Source organism: Odontesthes bonariensis, chromosome 1 (genome assembly GCF_027942865.1).
Source record: "Odontesthes bonariensis isolate fOdoBon6 chromosome 1, fOdoBon6.hap1, whole genome shotgun sequence".
In the NCBI taxonomy this organism is placed as follows: Eukaryota; Metazoa; Chordata; class Actinopteri; order Atheriniformes; family Atherinopsidae; genus Odontesthes; species Odontesthes bonariensis.
The window spans coordinates 37,060,977-37,083,657 of NC_134506.1; the positions used below are offsets into that span (position 1 = coordinate 37,060,977).

The 22,681-nt window shown below is 38.2% G+C and overlaps 1 protein-coding gene across 3 annotated transcripts in view; it reads left to right on the plus strand.

Annotated features, from left to right (window-relative positions):
- tspan4a (tetraspanin 4a) overlaps positions 1 to 19,191 on the plus strand; it is a 180,841-nt gene extending 161,650 nt beyond the window's left edge. For all 3 annotated transcript variants that reach the window (XM_075466290.1, XM_075466299.1, XM_075466283.1), the window contains 2 exons: positions 15,267 to 15,350; positions 18,677 to 19,191. In XM_075466290.1, coding sequence (XP_075322405.1) covers positions 15,267 to 15,350; positions 18,677 to 18,745 — 153 coding nt within the window. In that variant the 3' untranslated portion in view covers positions 18,746 to 19,191. The remainder of the gene's footprint in view (positions 1 to 15,266; positions 15,351 to 18,676) is intronic.
- The last annotated feature ends 3,490 nt before the right edge of the window (positions 19,192 to 22,681 follow it).

Genomic DNA, 22,681 nt, shown 5'->3' on the forward strand with positions numbered 1-22,681 from the left:
ATTATGAAATTTTCTTTCACCAATAGATTCCTTCTGACTGAAAATTATATTAACAAGTGACAAAGGGTAGTAAGATATTGTGTTGGAGACATTTATGATGAATTTGAACAATTTTAAAGGCTAGAGTCACCAGAAAACAGGCAATAGAAACACTCTTCAAAGTATTTACATCAATTACATTTATCTACATCTAAATGATCATTTTCATAACTTGTATGTATTTATTTCCTTAGAAGTTGGATACATTTTTTGGTTGTCAAATAATTTATCAGTTGAACCAGATTATATCAATGTAAATATTGTAAGGCGTGAAACAAGCCAGAATTAAAATACTTATGCATGTGATTTGTACAAATATTTAATACATATTAGATAAACCAGTCAAATATTAATTTGAATTGGATGTTAAATGTCTCTTGAACTTGGCTCTTAGCATTTAGCAGACTAACTTAACCAAACTGTGGCCAGATCAACAGTTTCGAGCATGTCTGTTGCCATGTAGCAAGATGCTGAATGTTTAATTTGTAAATAGGATGTATGAAGACTTTCAACATCCTCCTCATCACATATTTAGACATGAACAGCAACTTTGAAAGAATATAAGTGAAGAAAACAGAAATAGTGTCTGATTTTCAAACAGTGAATACTGATCATTTTGTACTGTGGACCAACATTACTACTCATCACGATCAGATCAGGTTACTATTTTCTTAATGGAGTCTTCTTCTCCAAGCATGGTTTTAAATTGGAGCCACCCTGGTGAATCTGAGCATATTATGGCACAAACATATGAAGCTACACATTCTGGCGGGCACATAAAGATCACTCAAAGATTTTGGTCTTGTGGTTTGATTGTTCAAAAGTGTTTTGAGTTGTTTGAATATCTGGGCATGTTTTTTTTTAGCCAAAGATAACAGAAGCATCTCTCAATCATCTTGTTGTTGGGAAGGTAAGACTTTGTATAATATATATTGCCACTATACAACATTAAGGGCAATGTAAATAAATAAGAGAGCTACATTAAGATTCTATAAGAATACAGCTGGCTGCCAGCATGAACATGAACTTTGCTTGAGGCAGAACTTGGCCCTACACAACAAGACACTAAACAAAATACACAGAGTGGCTAAGAATTGTTTAAAAAGAAAAAAAAAAAGAAAACAATATCACGATTCTTGAGTGGCCAATGCTCAGACCAACATCCAATCCAGAATTTATGGAGGGAATTTTAGATCACAGTGATAGAAAAGGAGCCTTCCAGCCTCAAAGACATGGAGATCATCTCAAAAAAGTCTTGCAAAATCCCACTAGAGACGTGGAAAGAGCTTGTTAGCGATAATAAGGACTGTTTGACATATAAAGGCTTCGCCACCGATTGCTTAGAACTGTCTGAATAACTGTTGACATAGTATCTTTGACTTATAAATGAAAAGAAAAAAATAACTCATAACAAATAATAAATATTTGTAACTCATAATAAATCATTAACTTCTATCTAGACAATATCTAAATGTCATTTTGGACTAAACTAGGATTATTTGGGAGAAAGAGAAGTAGAAATAGTCATGTATTACATAATATGCATTATTCTAAGCATTGGAGAGGCACAGATTCAAAGGAAAAAGAAATAAAGAGATTATACAACTTGAAGAGTGTGTGAAAATGTTGCTCTTATTTTATTTGAATGTTAAGTGTAACATCAACTCCTGGCTTGATGCCAAGCAATTTAAAGACAATTAAGACTCAAGCCATCTAGTCTTTCCCTTGTGAGGTGCTATCCACTTAAAAACAGCTTGACTCACAAATATTGAAATTCCGCTACATCTTATCTCAGCGCAAAGGGTTTGTTTAACCTTGGATATGCAGTCTCAGACCTCAACAAGCATACAACAGCACCTGAACATTTGTATTCATTATTACTGATACTGAATTAATCACGTTTCTCCAGAACGACGTGACTTCCGCTGCTGCGACTTGTGTTTTTCTAATGCACAATCAGTGTCATGTTTTAAATTTCTTAGCAGCTGGGTTGCACAGAGATTTGTTTTGCTTTTAGATTCCAGTACAATAGGAGAAAGAAACCATAACACACGATGTCAGATGCACACAGATTTTTAATTCTTCGGTCCATGCTGCATCCCCTTCAGTCTGCACCTCTCAGAGACCATTACAGGCCACACAGAGTTATGATCAGGTTAAACCCCACAGCATGAGCAGTTCTGCTATTGGAAAACCAGATTTAAAAAAAAAAAAAAAGGTTAAATTCCCAAGGGAACTACAGAAAGAAGTGTGCAATCCGCTTAAAGAGGCTGTATGTTAGTGAGGGAAAGCATGTCTTTACTGCTGGAAAAGCTAAACACAGTCTACCAAACAGACCTGAGAGCAATACAAGCTCCATAATTTTTGCAAGTCTGTCCTAATGAATGTATAACACTGTATGATTTTATTATTTCTGATCAAACAGGGTGGAAATTAATGCATCTGTACATGATTTAGCAAGCTTGGAAGTTGTTGTCTGTGATGTAATTGAGCATGCTCAGATAATATGTAGTGACAGCTGGTATTAATTGTGCATTAACTCAGAACTCAAATTACTCCAACTCCATGTGACCTGTTTGTCGCACATTCAAACTGCTGAACTGAGTGTGTTGATAACGTTTTGTTACTCTCTTCAATTAAGGACTGTGTGACCCCTGTGAGAGTCACCACCTCCTTCCTTGACTTTCTATAAACCTGTCAGTAACATAAAGAGTCCCAGCGCTCCAGCACGCCATTAAATGAGGCTGCAGATAAGAACAGGAACTGGCATATGGTATTTTGTGCTTGTTTATGATATTCCAGTACCTGAGAAAAAGAAAATTTCAGCCTCAAACAATTACAGACTCACCTTCAAAAATTCCCCCACCCCCAAAAGTATTGACACAGGATTTACTGAAGATCTTTCTTTCTTACTTCAGAGTCTCATCTGGTTTGATTTCAGATGTTTAATCCATTGGACACAATCAGTCTTAAACAATGATCTACTCTTGGCAGCTGATGCATCAAATTTGGGCTTTGTTGAGCTTTCATGTCAGCCTTTGACAAAGTAAACCAGGGGCTTCCGACTGTTTTGGGAACCTTTAAAAGAACGGGTTCACACACTGATGGAATGAGAGTTGTGGTGAGTCAGGTTTTATTTCAAAATTCTTTTTATAAGGTCCCAGGAGCCATTTTGAGATGAACCTTTTTCCATGCCAATCCTTAACTACTTCAGCACAGAACAAACCAAAGCAGGAAGCACAACCTGACAAACATAAGGACAAGCATAAGATATACATATACACACACGTTCACCTCTCCCAACTACCCTAATATAACTATAAACTGAGTCAGTGCCACTGTAGACAGTCTACTGTTTTATTCATTAGGAGTGCTGAAGTACAGGCCAAAGCTGTTCACATTGTTCAAAGCCAGGTTGCCTTATCTTATTCAATCTTTCTATGTTATTATGAAGCACATAGATCATTATCCTCAATACCTCCTTGTACCCATCGTCCAAGGTCGGAGTGTCTTTGGAGAAATACATTTTAAGAAGGTCTTTCTTTCCAGATACAGGAGTAGTTCAATCAATTTAGCATTCTGGCTCTGCTCTCTTCAGAAATGTCATATTTGCTCACATTTCACAAAGTATACCACATCAGATTTTACATTTTACATTTTTTAGATTTGGAAGAGTCAAGACCAAGCAAGCCTGCTCCTCAACACGTGACTTCAATAGAACCTGTGCAATAGTTGCAGTGGTGGGACTTTCTACCGCTTAAGATACTAAGGGTGTTTTGTCCAGATTATGATTTTATTAGATATCCCAAATAGCTCTGCCATTGCTTTTAGGCGTGTTTGTATAATAACTGAGATAGATATGAAATCTAAATCTGTTAGATATAGGTCATACAAGAAAGCCTTCCAAAAACAATTATTTTAAGTATGTACCTTTTTTTAAGGATATAAAATCTTATTTGTAAATATTTTGACATATGGTATGAACTTTCAGGCAGATTACTGTTGCTTGTTGATTTTTGTTTATTTGTAGTGAAATTAATTAAAAAAAAACATGTATATTGCACCACTTTGTGATTTTGACAGGTTCTGTAACTTCTAACAAAAAAAAGTGTATGAAATGCATTAACTGGCACTGGCACAAGGCCTGAAAAGCCAGATAAGTAGAGAGGAAAGAAAGCAACAGGCCTACGCAACAGCTGCGTCAAGCGCAAGGACTGAATACAGTGAAATTAGACAAAGGCGCCTTCATAAAAGATTAATAAGATGTGATAGCAGCAGCAATAAAATTGAAATTAAATTTGGAAGTCGATCATCATCATAAAAGACAAACAAAAAAAAGTGACACAAATGAGACTTTTAAAGTCCAGCAGTGCAAATTCTTTCACACAACGACCGTAATGAGGAAAGATGATGAACTATAATGGAAGTGATTTCTGTGCAGCTTCTGATGATGATGTTACAAGCAAAATGGTAAATGGGCCATTTTAGAAAGCATATCAAGCGTGCCAGATGTTGCCTGTTGACATGCCCCTGTTTATAAAGCTGTGGATCAACGATGTTGTACATCAAGAAAGTAATTCCTTGTTGGAGGATTTCCATTTTGTATTTCAAATAGTATAAACATTCTGAATGTACATTTTCATCTCAGAGTTTAACCTGTTGAGTCTGGAAAGTCTACACATTTTCAATTCGTCTCATTGAAAAAGAAAGACGGTTTGTTCTCACACGTATTATGTTGTATTTGCATACATTTCTGATTATTTTTAAACTAAAACTATAAAATACTTTTGACTGTACAAGATTCCACAACAACTAGCCAAACTCTACGTGCTTTTGAGGATCACGTCATCCAATCGAATGGTCCAGATCTCTCTCCACGAGGAAGACTAGTTTTCAAAAACATGCAGAAGTTTTATCAGCCAATGTAACTATCCTGTGAGAATAAATATACGTTAAATTGCTCTTTTCTTGATATTACTAAAAGTACTAACTGGTCCTTGTAGTTACAAAGATTTTTCAAAGATCAGGTGAATATCTAGGATCAGAAGACCTGGTTAGCCTATTTTATGAGTATTAAATGTATTCTCTTGAGTTTAATTTATAAAGTGAATCTTACCTCTTAAAGGTAGGGTAGGAGATCCTGGATTTTGAGTCCAGCGAAGCTGCATTTTGAAAATACACAGGTGAAAAGTCCCAACCCTTTTCTTCACTTTCCCCCGAAGGCACGCCTCTAGAGTACATGAACGCGCACGAGCACGAAGGTGCACGAGCGCTGTTCTGACAGCAAGCATCGATCGTTGCCGTATTTAGTATTTAGTATTTAGTATATGCTAACTATACGTTTAATAATGCTAGGTGCTAGCCAAGCTGGCTCTAGTTAAGCTTCCTGCCAAGCTTCGTTCACGGAGCAGGGTACGCGCACAGGGGGAAGGAGGGGGAAGGAGGGGGAGGGGGAGGGGGGGGGGGGGGGGGGTGAACGGTCCGTTCACAATGATTGGATACTGTTTTTCCTAGATTGTACGTTCTAGAGGCCACTAAAACTTTTCATATTTGTGTCAAAACTTTTAATTAATTGGTTGCAATGGGGGTGTGAAGAGTATTTCAAGCAATACGTAAAAAAATGTTCCAGAAAAAGATCCCCTACCCTGCCTTTAACTCATTATTGAATAGGATGCATGCATGGTCTCAGGTATAGACTTGGCAGCAGACACCTGTTCATCTCAATACAAATCTCTCAACTCTCTTTGGTTTGCTGCTCAGCAATGAAAAGGCCTCGCTGTGTTTAAACTGCAGCCATTTTCCATTTCAGAAATGAAATGTGTAACCTTTTAAAATGCTTTTCCATTACTTCTCCTGAAACCACATCCCACACAAACCACTGAAAGGTCTTTCAGAATATGGGTATGCACCTCCTGCAGATGACAGCTTGTTGGCTGTCATGCACATGTCTGAATTCCACTGATGATAAAATACATTTTGACAGCAGATTTAACAAGCATTTTTTTAATTTTGATTGACTGCATTTCAAGAATTTAATCACTGCAGCTCACAATCAAGCATATCAGTTCTCTCTTTAGATAGATAGTCTTCCAAACACTACCTCTTGCATTACATTCCTTATGTCAATTAAATTCATATTCCCATGCTTCCCATGCTGTGCCAATAACATCTGATTTAATTCAGCTTGTCGAGCTTCTTGGTATGAAATTAAATTTATCTTCACTCCAGTGATTTCTCTATTGACTATCAATTGACAAAAAGGAGTCGTGAGGCCATTCAAGCCTACTGTGTTAATGCTATTGAAGTGTCTCGAGACTGATTGTTTCTTTTTCCTCATTTAGATTATCAATACCTCATATGGCCTTTCGGTTTAGTCATGAATACAATAGGAACAAAGGCCGATCCCTGAGCTTGCTGAACTCATGTACACTGTAACAATATTTTCATCAATCTCTTTGTGCTCTCATTGGAAGAGAAATGAAAGGTTGATGATGTACACACACAGACATATAAATGAATCTTTTTGCTTTTTGCTAGCAAGAAATATTTTCTTTCTAAGGACAATCAACAACAGTGAGTGAGCTGTAATAACTAGAGCTGATGCAACAAGCAAAAGTCAAGGAGAACAAAAAAAAAACATGGCAAATATCGGGTTGATAAAATGTACTATAAAAAAGTTTAAAAAGCTAAACAAACAGGATTATTTTTGGGTGCAAATTAACTTTTGACAAGGTGAACAACTTGGATAATTTACAAAATCCTGAATGCTGATGTGGTCAGTTTTGAGTTTTATGTTTCCTGCGCCACTGATCAAAGTTAGTCAGGTGTCCTCTCTGACTGTGGGGTGTGTGCGGATCATGTGAAAAGGTCATCATCACGGATGTTCTATTTTTCTATGGCACTTGGTCAAGGGCATAGGAATGGGTTTAACATGGGGGGGGGGGACCTGACAGATATAAAGTCATTTTTGGATGGGACAAATGCGCCTGTTTCCAGTATTGGAGGGGATATGTCGCCCCCTTCCCCATCCCCCGTTCCTACGCCTATGCACTTGGTAAACAAAGAGCACAACCTCCTTTTTAGTTTTCTGGATCAAGACATCCAAGCCAGTGTTGAGCAACTTAAATATTCCTAAATTATTTATAAAACTAGAATCCTGCCAAATATATATTACATTTTATTCTTAAATCTATTCTTAAACTCATTTAGTTGTTACCTGACAGGACAAAATGCATAAGGATCAAACAGATCCAACTTAGCAATATCTTTGATCATTTGCATCTCAAATGGTGTGTAGTTTCAGGCTGACATTAAATTTGTAGATCTTATTTAACATTTCAAAATCTCATTTATCACTATTTGATGACTATGCTTTAGTGTGTGCAAACATTCCAGCATGAAATACAGCCTACATTTAAAAACTCACTTTTAAACTTAATCCAGTGGAGTTTTAGAACCTAAAGGTTGTTTCAGCCGATGGTTCTCAGTAATATTTGCATGATATGTTGACTATTATATGTATGTTACATCATTTGGACAAACATGATATGACAAATGATTGTTTAACCACTGATGTCTTATGTCTAAAGCGTTATCAAAAATCTTTTTAAAACGGCAATGAAAGAGATGTGCGGTAAATCTTCAAGAGGATTCGAGGGAAACTTGCTGACAAATTGTCTGCAGCCTTGATGTATACAGTCACAGTGTTAAAAGAAACGTGACTTCAGTACTTCAAAACAATGTTGTGTTCTTTTTTTCTGTGAAAACTGTGGGGGGTTTGTTTCCTTTGAGTTTACAGAGATTGCTTTTTTTTTATTGCATGTAACCTTCTGAAATTCAAAAAATTAATTCATACCAACACTCTCAGACTTCCTCTCCATTGTGCCCATTATATTATTTTGATAAATACAACAGACTGGAATCAAGAATAGCTGATAGCATCATAAGTGACTGTATGCAGAATTCACTCCAAAAGGTGGATTTTTTGTTAAGCCTTTAATTATTCTGCTTCATCGCTTGGTAGAGCATTTTTTCAGTGACTATATTGTATCTTATCCAACATTTGTTGAATTCAATCTGTCTGAGCCTCTCCACCACTTGATTTAGATATGAATGCTGAAAGAAATTCTGTTATGTCACTGATACTTTTACGTTTAAGCATCGCCCCAAAAATTTGTGAAAAAAAATATTTTAATTCGTTATTCCCCAAAGTGAATGAAAAAATGCAAAATTGATAAAACATGCTTGTTTTTTTTTTTTTTTTGGTGAGGACATAGAAGGGTTAAATAACACAATCTCATTTTCCTGTATTGTTATGGAAACCAGGGGCTGGGAGCATAAAACACACCTATCCCAGCTGTCATTGGGCAAGAGGCAGGGTACACCCTTGACGGGTCGCCAGTCCATCACAGGGCCACATAGAGACAAACAAGACACACAACCATGCATGTTCACTCTCACTTAGGACTCACCAATTAACCTAACGTGCATGTTTTTGGAACACGCACATTTTTGGAATTGAACCTGGAACCCTCCTGCTATGAGGCAATGGTGCTAACCACCACACCACCGCATCCAGTCTTTCAGTGAAGAATATACACAGAAGAGAAAATGGAGCCAGCAATATTAAAATAAAAAATATCTCAGTTTTATAACGTGTTTTTTACAATGTCTCGAAATGCTTTACCTTTGGTGAAAAAGCTGTGCATGTGCAGAGATGGAAATATCTTTTGTAAATAAGTTAACGACTGATCTCAACAATGCTGTTTTTGCCTTGACAGAACAAACGTGACATGAACAATTCTCTCTGATACAAACTAAAAACCACAGCGTGCCCCAAAGAAACAGGCTCCTGTGGATCTCTCTGTTTTCCTCTTGTTTACAGCCATGACTGTAGTTTTGTTTGTGTCCTTTTTTTTCTCAAGGTTTTGTTTCCTGTTGGAGGCAGCTACCCAGCTAATTACAGCTGAGCTCAACAACTTCAACCGCTGCTTTCTGACCACACAACGCAACCCAAATTTATTTCCTTCTGACCATCTGGTGTGTTTTTTGTAGCGATGCCTTAAAAGTTGGCCCAAAATGCACTTCAGAGTTGGATGGACAGAATTAGATTCTGTGAGGGCAGTTGAGGTGAAAAAGAGGCTGAGACTCTCTTAAAAACTGCTAAATCAGCACAGACCACCTGAAGCGGCCCAGTCTGACTCTGGAGTGAGTCGCAAAAATTCAACACATAAATCATTTACACAACTTAAAACTTCAGGAAAGATTTGAACACAGTACTGTTCCTGATGATTCTGTCTGTCAACATCAAGCCAACTCCCATCACAGCGGTGACTTGATTTAGAAGGGATTAAAGTGATAAACAAGAAGTTAGGCGAGAGCTGAGTAAGAAGAGTCCAAAGGCCATCCCTGAACCTCAGCAAGGATTTCATAAGGACACACAAGCTAGCTCGACTTCTTTCGTCTTCAGTCAGGCTTTCTCCAACTGTCAGCATTGTGGGGGACCTCAGCTACCACCTCTTCTCCCTCACAACATTCAGGAAGTGGTAACAGAGCAGCAGGACATCCTAAGCCAGACTCTGTAACAGTTTCCTTCCTCAAAATGTGAGGATCTGACACACCAGGGCTAACACTAACCATCTCTTCTAATGAACTGTATAATTCAGGCCAGCACAAGCAAGTTTTCCTTTAATCCTCTCTGTCCTACAATTCACCACATTGAGCTTATAACCAATCTTCTTGTACATTTTATTTACAACTGAATAAGCTGCTGATGCACGTTTGCCTGTTTTACACCAAAATATGTGCAGGAATGCAGGTTTTTTAAAGGCCTGATACACTTACTCACAACAGGACAGGCTGATATTTGACCACCCTTGTGTTGGACCACAATTATGACTTCCTGAGGAGTAACAGCAGCTGCCAGACATAATCAAAAAGACTGAGGGTATGCAGCTAGCTGCTGGCAGACTTGCAAGATAAGCTGTGGCATCTGTTTTTATCTGTGGGTTGGTGCTCCTGTCAGTTTTGGAGCTTCCTTCTGAGGTGCATCAGTTGGTAAGTCTGTGGTTTTAATAGTTATTTTAGGGCTGCACTCACTATTGCAGTACACACTCAACAAAGCCATCATATTTATTGAGATATCATGTTTTCATCGGTGCAGATAAGATCTAGATCTGATAAATGCCAGTGATTACTGTAGAGTCATTTGACTGGGCATCGATTCCATACCATTTGCAAGCGAAGGCAAAAGCCAGATGATAGTTGGTTTTCTGTCCAGCTGGAATGAGCTATAGTCTCAGCTATGAGCTATGAACTGTTTGTTTTTGTTGTTTGTTTTCTGTCTTTTTCATTTTTGTCTTTTGAATCCCATGGTGAACCATAAGGAGCGTTGTTTCCTTAACCTTTAAGCCCCAATCTCAATGCCTTCTCTTGGCCTTATCCCTTTGTTTTTCAAGTACAAGTTTCTCACTTACAGATTCTATTCAGTCCACATCAATCCAACCATCAAAAAACATGCATGTTTATTCAAAAGAACTACAGTTGACCAAAGTGCTGTACAAGCTGAACAAATATAAATGTAATAATCAATCTCTAAAACACCAATAAAAGAATTTAACAAAAAAAAAAATAAAACCAAACAATAAAATAAAATAAAAACCGAGCTTGGCACGGTTTCTGCCTCTCAACCAGGTCTAAAAGCCAGTGAGGTTTACTAGGAAATGCGTTCTAGGTTAACTGGGGATTCTAAATTGACCATAGGAACAAGAGTGAGTCTGCATAGTTTCTTGTCTCTGTGTGGGCCTGTGATTAACTGGCGACTTGTCAGGGATGTACCCCACCTCCTGTCCAGTGGCATCTGGGATTGGCTCCAATTTTCCACACACCAATAATAGAATGAAGCAGGGAGCAGAAATTTTAGGTTTTATATCCCTGAAAAATTAAAACACGGTGTCATTACAGTTGTAATAAGTGCTTGAAGTGTCACATTTAGATCTTGAAAAGTCAAGAACCAACTACTGGGTAGGGGCACTTCAGAGGCTATTCAGGGACAGGGCCCTTAATTGTCAGGCATGCTTGAGGTACTCAGTCTCACCACCCAGTCTTTCTTTCCATTTTTCTGTGTGTCAGAAGCGGTACACGTGGTTTTTATTCTTTACAAATCATTGTACAGTCCTTGTAGAGAAAAAGAACCATTCTCATGTCAGCCTCTATACACAGAAACAAAAGAAAACCTTTTAATCGCTTTGAATGTTGTCACTGACTTCTTGTCATCATTTGAAACTCAATACCAAAATGGTGCCTAATTTTAGACCAAGAGACTGGAGAAGCTGCATTAAACTGGATATCACTCTGTGCAGCAAAATAGCCCGAATTCAAGACGTGATAAGATTATGTTCGCACTCATTATTTGCACCACAGAGTTTGAACGGTAAATGTGTGCAATAATATTTTATATTATCACGATTTGTGCTGAACTTGATACCACACAACAGCTCACAGATATGTAGTGGTTACAAAGTAACATTATTACTCATTTGGAGTCCAATATTCACTCTTTTAGTGCTGCTTTTAGTCTCTACCACATCCTGAGGGAAATACTTGGTTCTTTGTCTGCTTAATGATCCACCATCAGCAAGTCACCAACAGTATGGTGTAATGTTGTTTTGCAGCTTTTGCTCTAATAAAATAAATAAATAACTGCCTGCTGTGACCAGCTCCTGCATGAGAGCACTGAGAGAGACCCGAAACAGCAAAGTCGTGAACTTGAAAGCAAAGTACTTACATTTTCATTTGACTTTGTCATTGAAGGAATATATTGATTACTCCTGCTTTAAATGTAAATTACATTTTTTACAAAAAAAAACCTTTCCTAGAAGAGGATGCTGGGTCTGTAACATTGTAAATGTGCCGACTCTTTGCTGGGACTGGCATAGCAGGTGTACTTTTCTATTACACCCAGGATTTATGGGAGCCTGAAGTGGACATCAGACAATAAAAATCTGAATTTATATCATTTCAAATGCAGCTCTGTGGTCAAGGAGGTTTGCAGTTGGGCAGAAGTTTCATAAATAACCCTGAAGCTGTCTTAAATTTTGGCGTGCTCCGTGATTTTCCATATTGATCCAGGAAAATAAATTTTCTAGTTCCCTGACGTTTCAAGCAGCAGTGAAATGGATTGTTTTTGGTCCCTGGCTCTGACTCAGCCTCTTGATGGAAGGAGATTTGCAAAGAAAATTGCACAATCATAAAGGTATGGCCGCAGAGATTAATAATTTAATTAAAACAGCACCATAGCCTGTTGTGATAGCACTTTCTTTTTTCCTGCAGTACACCAGGCAGTCTTTTCTCCAGTGTATCCATCATAATCTGACACACAGTTTGGCACACATGTCTTAAAAGGTCTAAGGAGCCATATGCCACATAGCTTTCTTTTTTTTTTAATTATTATTTTTTTTATTGACATTCAGAAACAAACATTCACATCCGGTACATGTGCATACATCTTGTATCTCTTGTCTGTCCTAAATGCCAAAGTGGTATTTTTGTTTTATGTCTAAACGATGAAAATAAAACCAAACAACAACAAAAAACACAAGATTATGTACAGAGTGGGGATTGATCCTTTTTATATGGCATAGTTACTGATTTGTAAAAATAAAATCAGGCCTATGGGGCGTGACATAGTTGTCCCAGTTTTCCCAATACGAGGCGAATTTCTCCAGTTTAAGATTAACAAATGCTGTTATTCTCTCCATTTTATATATGTCCATTGTGATGTCCATCCATATGCTGACAGTTGGGCTCTCTTGTGATAGCCATTTCCAGGTAATATTCTTTTTACAAGCCATTAGCAGGATATTTATGAGGTGCTTATCTCTTTTCAGCCAGCCCTCAGGTATGTGTCCGAAAAACAGTCTTAATTTCGAGGGGTATTTCGCATTTGAAGATGTCCTGTAGGGCGTTGTGTATCTCTTTCCAATAGTCCTTCATGACCGGCCAGTCCCAGAAAATATGATAACGGTTTGCATTTTGATTTCCACGGTTCCTCCAGCAGACTGAGGAGTTATTGTCATAGTGAGATTTCTGGGAGGGTGTAATAAAGTAGTTTTCCAGCCAAACTCCCTCCACTTCTGTGAGCTGGTACACATCCATTTATACCTCCATATTGCTGTCCCTTTTTTCTTCAGATATAGTTATTCCTCCTTCCTTCTCCCATTTTGTTTTAATATGTGAAGTTGAATGTGATTTCAAAATCAACAGACCCTTATATAAGCATGAAACAGGTCTATCAATAGTTTCTGAATTATAGGCTTTTGTAAACAGTTCAATCAAACATGTGCTCATCTTTGTTACATTTTTCATCTTCGTATCAACATAGTGCTGCAGCTGCAGATATCGATATAAGTCTTGTTTTTCTAATAAATGTGTCCTTTTAAGCGTTTCAAAACTGAGCATTTTTCCATCTTTCATTATCCTGCATAAGGCTGTTATACCCTTTGCTATCCAATCTTTGAATCTGGAGTACAATTTATTAAGTGTAAACTCTGAGTCATAGGCGCACCATTTAAGAACTGTAATATCACTCTCGAGTTGATGTTCCTTTATGATAGTTTTCCATGTTTTAAGGGTCCATTTCACCCATGGGTTATCAATGTTAAAGGGATAGTTTGCCTCTTTTGACATGAAGCTGTATGACATCCCATATTAGCAATATCATTTATGAACATTTTCTTACTCCCTGCTGCGTCCTGTGAGCCGAGTTCCAGCCTCGTTTTTGGCGTTGACGAAGGTAGTCCGGCTAGTTGGCTGGGGTCCCGAAAATAAAGCGTCTTGCTTCTCAAAATAATATGTGTTCAAAAGAGTAATACATTTGTATCACAAAATCGTCCATCCAGAAAAAGTCAGACCTCACAATTGCTTGGCGCTATTTTCTCTCTACCTTCATATCACTGCGTTTAGCCACCTGCCGATAGCCGCACCTGTTACGGTGTTTACTGCTCGGAAGCAGGGGACTGCTCGGTCTGCACAGTCTACACAGCACACAGTGATACGAAGATAGAGAGAAATAGGTTTTACTGCGTTTAATTGGATTCAACAGCCCATTGACATTGAACGAAATAAATTTTACTTTGTCACTAGCCATGTGTATTTATTTGTAAGTGTATCAGCAAAATAAGACTTAAAGAACAAGACTGTTTTTTTTTTACATTGGGCCTTTGATTTCACATTATAACATGATGTTCTACTCACCCCTGCTTGTTGTTGAACATTTGGAGCTGTTCCGAAGATATTCGCGAGGCGTCTGGCTGCTCTCTTGAGATATTCGGCCATGAAACGGTTTCCTATGGGCAACGTTATACAGGCACAAACTACGCTGTTTATAATTTATTAATTACTGTACACTAGCACTGATAACGTGGAGGTGCGTCGCTTACTTAAAAAAATCCGGGTCACTGTAATTTTTAATTTTTGTTGTAAAGTGGGTGTTAATGACATCATCGTCGTGCCACTGCCACAGACAGCCCACAGACCTGCTGCCTATTTATTCATTCGGCTACCACATTAGCCACATAGCTTTCATAACAAAATGTCACCCACATTACTTCTGATGTCAGCTCTCAGCTACTCTTGCTTTCTTTGCTTTGATAATTCCTGTGCTTTTCATAATTTGCTTATATCACTGAACTAGCAGACACTGCTCTAATCCTTCCAGTAGTAATAATTACCTTTCTTTTCTTTCTGCCTGTGAGGCTTAGAAGCATGTTACCGTTTCAAAAGAGATTTTGAAATGTACTCTTGGTGGTGAAAATGTCTTATAAGGATGCAGTGAAAGGCTAGGTAATTATATTTTGTCGAGGTGCCTTCAGAATGCATTAAGAAAAAAACATCAAAAAATGAAAAAATTAGGCCATTTTCCTGTCTAAGTGATATCGCCGATGTTCTGCTCCCAAATTCAGAAAACTCATTTTTGTATCACTGAATGGAGACTAGGACAGTAAGATCTTCAGAAAGTTCTGCCTGAACTTTAGAAAGTTTTTCCAAAGAATATTAGGCCAGATTGGAAGGAGTGGGCGGTAAGGATGCTGCTACGAGGAATCACAGTGTCTTTACACAGGAGGAGAGTGCTTGCTGTAAATGCCTCTTTAGCAGTGTAGCATGTAGAGTTCACTTTGTCGTGTGGTTATGTTTGCTTACGCTCTGTGCGTGTGTTTCTGTCTCTACAGCCGTGCTATGAGCGGGTAAAAGACTGGCTTAATGAAAACTTGGTGGCACTTTGGATCTTTGCTCTATGCACAGCACTTACTCAGGTAAGTACACTGTGGAGATGTGTGAACATTTTTTTTCTGTATGCAGTCATAAACTCGGTTCTTGATATTTAAAGAGGTTCTGTCTTTGACATAAATAAGTATCATACTATTCGAGCATTAGGCGCTGAATGCTGAGGTTTTGTGGACAGCCCCCTGTGTTACCATTGAGAACCACATTGGGGGGCTTTACTCTCCGTGAAATTCTTTTATCTCCCCTCCAGCCGAGTCATACGTGATGTGCTTCCATAATTTAAGAGGAGGAATTCACTGTGTGCCTGAAACATCAAATGCACCAGACTCCTGTGATGCTCCAGGCTGATTTTTTTTAGTTTGGTGCCCTTTTTGAAAATCCCACACAGATGAAAATAAAAACCTGTAAGAACCTGTAATCACTGCCAGATTTATCTCAAACATCTTTCATATTTGCCGGCTGAGTTACAGTCCTATATCAACTCTTTCTCATTCTCAGGACATTAGATTCTGCTATTACACCTGGTTGAGTCTCTAAGATGAGATCTAAGATGCACTTTCAGTTGCACTATCTGATGTCAGGACAAAACCCAACCTTATTAACTTACCAATAAATGTTCAGAAACCAACTGGACTTCAGCGGGCATGTGGTATATTCCCACCATTCATTGGGCTTTCACTCGCTATTTGGTCCTTGTTGAACATCTTACAAACTATTCTGTTAAGGTTTGGCATTGAAAAAAAGACATGGTTGAGGTTAGAAAACTATAATGGCTTGAATTAAAACTAACACTGTTATAGCGCTGGACGGGTGACCTGTCCACGGTGTGCCCTGCCTCTCGTCTGATGGCAACTTAAATAGGCTAAGTGTCCCCACGACCTTGAATTGGATTAAGTGGGTATCAAAAATGGATGGATGGACTGTTATAGTGCACCACATCATAACATGCTTTTCCTGGATAACTCGCTCACAAGCTCTGCCCTCTTGGCAAGCATAATGAACACATGAACCATGTGTCTTCCTGAAATACAATTAAAAATGGTGCTGGGTGGCACAAAAAAAGATACAGAATTATACAGAACTATTCGTCAGCATGAAGCCATAAGGTTTAACCAAAAGACCAGACTTATTTGACATATTCCACCCATGTGCATTAGGAAGAAATATGACTTCATGATAGCATTAGGAGGAGTCCACAGAAGGAGGGTGTCCACATATGCACACAGCAAACTATCCTATCCTTATTACAGTACGGAATTGGATGGTCTCAGATGTCTGCTAAGAGATTTATATAAACAATTCTATTATCACATTTAGGTAAGTTGGACCCCACTGGGCTCTTAACAAAGGAATAGCAGGTGACACACTGCAAGTGATAACAGCCCAATTATAAAGTGGAAGGAATTGTGAAATCAGACTATTTTCAAGCACGGGTGGAAGATGTGTATATTCTAATAATGTCTTTTTTTTTGTAAATGTATGCTATGACACTTGGGGAATCTTAAAGTATTAGTATCAGTCATGCAGGGAGCAGAAATGAAAACAAGATATATTTCAGACACAACATTGTAAAGAATCTGTTCACCAAAATCATTAAACATTGAGAAGTAGAAAACTTTAGTGTGGAAATCAGAGAAGATTTTTCCATCTAGCAAGTGTTTCATCATGGTTTCCCAGAGAGCCGACGATTGGGAATATCAAAGGAGGCATTACAGGAAAATGTTCAAATGTATTAGACATACTGGTGAAGCAGCCAAGCGATTTAATACAGTCAGCTGGTTAAAACATGACACCCCCCCAATAAAAAATGTATGGAATAAAAATGTCCGGAGGTAATTCAATAAAATGAAACAAATTTTTAGTTATGATTGAAAAACCATGGAAAACAGGATCAAGAGTCATTGTTTAATTCATTGAGGTATCGACTCATAACTACAATTAGATCACAGCTACATTGAGCTGTTTAAATTCTGAAGTTTTCATGTGAGAATAATTTGTGTCCATTAGTCTTCCCATTTTCTCCATTTAAGCAGCTAAATGCCATAGTTCTGTAAAAGCCCTGTTTGCCCCACACACAGTGAGATATCAGCGGAGGTTCGAGAAAAATGCTGTTTTAGACAGTAGGTCTGTATGAGATAAGTTACCAAGTATAAACAACTCAATGTAGGTGTAATATTTATCATTATTTATTTACACTGAACAGCTACAGTATTCAAGCCGCTGAGTAGTGAAATAAATAACTCAGACCATTTCATTACCATTCCATGCAAAGCTGGGAAATCTTGGCTCCTGGCATTTGTAGGCTTTTACTTCTTCGTGTACCACCCGCCTAAAACATTGTTGTGGAATAAAAACCAACAGCCAAATACAAACAGACCTCACTGACAGCTTTAGCTTCCCCCAGCAGGACAATGCTCCCCACCACACTGCTGAAACTGTTCAGAAACAGCTTGAGGAACAAAACAAAGGGGCTTAAAGTATTGACCCGGCCTCCAAACTCCCCAAATCCCAATCCGATCGAGCATCCTGGTGCTGGAAAAAAATAAAACAAATGTGCTGCTCTCACACTTCACAGCTCACAGGAGACAAAGCATCCACTGACAACACCCTGCTGCTAGACATTGAAGGATAACCCAGTGGTCCGTCCATGGCCCTACAGGTTTGAGCTGCTTTGGCAGCACGTGGGGCTAACTGGATACATTTAGTCAAGTTTATGTGTACATATTTGAATTACTTTAGTTTTTTTTTTTGTAACTCTTTCAAAACAAAATGTGTCCTCCATCAATGCATGTGGAGACCCACACAATATTAGGCAGGTGGTATTAATGTTATGCCTGATCACTGTATGTTTAGAATGTATTTTGTCTTGTGTGCATCAATCAACTAAAAAGTCTGAGGTGTTAGTTTACTACATAGGAGTATACACGACTGTTTTGTTTGTTTAAAACTACAACTGAAATGACGCAGCTGAATGTAATTTACCTCAGAACAGGAAACTGATCGCAGAATAGCTTTTAAATCCGCGGGGTAACTTTTTGTTTCAAAGAAATATAAAATTAAACCTTGTCTGGATGTGCTGGAGCTAAGATACAAAGAATGGTAAAATGAAATCTCTGCAAAATTCACTCAGTGAAGGCTCCAGAGATTTGAGTTGGTGGATTCTCCTCTGTTTTCATCTTAGGAATGGATAGAAGAGTGTGATAAACTTAATCTTTCTGGCATTTATGGTCAAAACGGTACATTATGATGCAGAAAAACGAGCCGAAGAGTTCCTTTAGTTCCATTCCTTTAATTCCACTGCAACTTTCCACATCTGATACCATTAACGTGTGATTTGTTTCTCGTGTTTGTGCAGATCCTGGGTCTGGTCTTTTCAATGACAATGTTCTGCCAGGCAGTGAAAGTTGAGACTTTCTACGCCTAGCCATCGACCCCTCTGCCCTTCAGTGCACTCGGAGGGACATATATATTGACCCATCCTCCTCCTCTTTCTCCTTCTCCTGATCCATTGACAGACTCTTCTATCCACTGCTTGTCCTCTCTGTGGCATTCGCTTTGGGATGTCACCAGTTCACACTTTTTCTGCTAACTATCAACCAGAACAGTGTCGGTGTTATTCCTCAGTAATATGGTTTGCTCTGTGTTGAAAGCTAATTCCGTGATACATTTTATGAAACAGTATTATGAACATGTATAAAAAAAAAAACATACAGTGTAACCCGTTTTTTAATATGTGTTTTGGTTTAAATTATTTTATGATTTGTAAGTGTTCTCAAAATGGGAGCTACAGTTGAGAAAAGTGGACTGTGTGAAGTGCTGCAAATGCATGTCTCCTGCGATGATGTGTATTAAATGTTTTGGCTCGACGAATCAGCTCACTTCATGTCGTCATTCCTCAACATGAAATGCAAAAGGTGCTTAATGTGTTATCCTTCTGTAATCATGCCTCACATTCTGAAAAGCCAGCTGGCATTCAAGAGCAATAACAGAAATTCGCCACGAACAAGCTTGTGAAATTGTTCATTTAGTCCCTCTGCTGAGACTCATTAGAATATTTTGTGGCACCAAACTAATCAGGCATTAATTAGATGTATCCAATACAGGTGAGCGCTAATTCTGAAACGTGGTTTATTTATTGACTACATTTACACGGGGCATTAGAACTGCATCAGGATTCTGTCAAAGGAATTCAAATGAGCATTGCAGTGGCAGCAACCTTGAGGACTGGCCTGGGGCAATTTGTCCCCCAGCACAAATCAGAGCTCCAATAACAAAGATTCTTCTTTCAGTCTTTGAAGTCTCCTAAAGTCATTTTTACTTTGTAAGTTCCTTTTTTATTTTTATTTCCTCTCTTAGGCCGTTAGTACACCGGAAAGTACATACGGAAAGTTAATACACCAGAGACACTTCGATTAAATTGCCCCACAGGAGAGAAAGGCATTAGTGTTTTCAGCTGTGGTTTGAAGTCCAAGTACTGCAAGTGGCTGAACTCTTTATACATTTGTTCAAATTTTCTGCAATTGCTTCAACTTTTTATGCCCTTAAACTATCTGGACCTCAAAGAGCACAAGTCCCAGAGCAATCAAATTGGTGGAAACGTTTCAAATCTCCCCCTGTAGTAAGGTAGAGAGCTTATACCCAGTTGGCAGAACTATAACAGGCAACAATTCTCTACAAATTTCAGGCGAAATGTTTCTTGGCTTTCACCATTTTGGGGCGCAATTACATTTTTTTCTTAATTAAAAAAGAGTGAGGCTACACCTTTATTTATTCATTGAGTTTACAATGCAACATGCAAAGGCCTTTAGAGTTGTTAAACTCTAAATATGTTGTTAAACAAGCTTCCCGCAGAGATTTGAAGGCTGTTATGATGGAATCTTATGACCAGCAACAGATGAAATTGTAGAGATGAAAGTAGTCACTGAAAAATAATTCATAAAACACATAAAGTTATGAAAATTGTAATGCCATGGGATTTCTCTCCATGTTTTTAGTTTGGTGTTTTATGTGTTAATCATGCCTTGGTTTTCTAGTCCAGGTCCGGTATTTAGCCATGTTTTCCCCATAGTTTCTGTTCAAGTTAAGCATTTATCCATGCCATGTCAAGTCTTTTGTTTTGCCTCAATTATTTTCCAGTATTTATTCCACAGTTTAAGTTCTTTGATATCCGGCTCAGCCGCGCCTTTTGTTTGGAACTTTGTTTTTTGTGAATAAATCCAAGTTTTGCCTTTCTACATCTCTGAGTCCACATCCGTGTCCTACCATCCCACCCCTACCTGACAAAAATAATGTTTAAGTATCGCAAGATGAAAGGATTTCCTCGTCAAGCTCCAGAAAAATAATCACAAAATGTAAGTATGAGCAACTGTAAGCAAGACGCACGGTTGTGTTAAGAGGATGAGGTCTCTCACATGTCCAGAAACCCCGATCATCTTAACATAAGTTATTCACCAAGAAGACACGTTTTTCCTCGGCTTCTCTTTGCCATTCATGCTACACCCATAGAGCACGAAGATTAGATTCCTTTAACCACACACTTCTTCTGAACCAGTCTGCAGACTTCCTGCTGGCTTCCAGTTTCCAAGAATGGCATAAAAATACGACTTTAGCTTTAGAGCTTGTTCTCCCCCAAGATATTTCTTTTTTTTTTTCCCCTGTTTGGCTCAAAAAGATCAAGTACGTTCAATTTTTTTTTTCTGTAAAACATTAAAAAGGTGCATTTTTTTAAAAACAGGAATCAGAATCTTTTTTTCGTGACCCCATCCATTTGTTTCCCAAACCTAAACAAACTCCGAACAGAAACAGAAAACATTAATAAAACAAACTCAAATAGTAACAAACTCAAGCTTAACTGAGGCTTGTATGACACAGCACAGTCATGACTGTGTACCTTGCCTCATAAACAAAGCCCATCTCATTACAAAAGGTGAAACTTATGTTTATGCGTTTGGCAGACCCTTTTATCCAAAGCAACTTACATTTGAGGACATATTACGTTACTACACTTTTTTCCCTGTTCTCTACACAGCAGCAACATTAGCTTTGATTCCTCAGCATTTTGGTGTCTACATACATGTTCTTACAAGATGATGTCTTCCTGGTATTCATTTGGACCCAAATGCTTATAGGGAGGAAACGGTGTATGGTGGAAAAACAGCAGTCACTTCATCTATTTCCAAAGTATTCCAAATGGAGAGAAAGTCTAGTGGTCAGAACTCCAACGATATGATAGAGTTTGTGGATTTTGTGGGCTCTGGATCAGTTTTGTCGTGGCATTTTCTGGGTTTTGTTTCCATTATGTTTTCTTGAGTGTTAAGTCATGGGTTTTTATTGCAGTTTATATTTGTCAAGTCTTGATTTCTCTTTTTGATTTTTAGTTATACTCGTGGTTTCTTGTGTTTTGAGTATTTTGTCGTAACTCCTAGCTATCATCAGTTCCCCTGCATACCTATCTCCACTCTGTCAGCTACAGTCAGTCACTAATCAGTTCCCCACAGCATTTAAGCTCTCTGGTTTCTCATAGACACAGCCAGATCCTTGCTGTTGTCAATGCATGTTTTTTCCATGTCACTTCTTCTTTTTCTTACAATTTTCTTAATAAACAAATTTTAGTTCATCTTTACTTGCTACCTGTCCATGTCTGCATCTGTGTCCTTCTCCTCTCGTCATCTCCACTCACCCTGACACAAAACTTGTCATATTTACTGAACAACTTTTGTCTGACCAACTTGTTTTGGCTAACCCCAGATTCAAAAAAGGGGATGCTGTATAATATGTAAATAAAAACATAATACAATGGTTAGCAAATCTCATAAACCTATCATTTTTCACACTCGAGCATGATAAACATATAAAATATTGAAACTGAGACATTTAACTATTTCATGAAAAATATTTGCTCATCTCTAATTTGATGGCAGCAACACATCTCAAAAAAATTGGAACAGGGGCAACAAAAGGCAGGAAAAGTAAATGGTATTTTAAAGAGACAACTAGAGGAACATGTGGCAACAAATTAGATTAATTTGCAAACACAGCAATATGATTTGGTATAAAAAGAGTCTAAGAAGTAAAGATGTGCAGGGGTTCAGCAATTTGAAAAGACAGCATCTACAGATTGTGGAGCAATTTCAGAGTACTGTTCCCCAATGTGGCGTGAAGACTGAATATTCCATCATCGACAGTACATATTATCATCAAAGGATTGCAAAGATCAGGAGACATCTGTGTGTGCAAGGAACATGGCTGAAAATCTATATGGATGCCCAATGATCCTCAGAGAGCACTGAATTAAAAACAGACATTAGTCTGTCATGGAAATCATTGGATGGGTTCTGGAACACTTCCAGCACTGTGAACA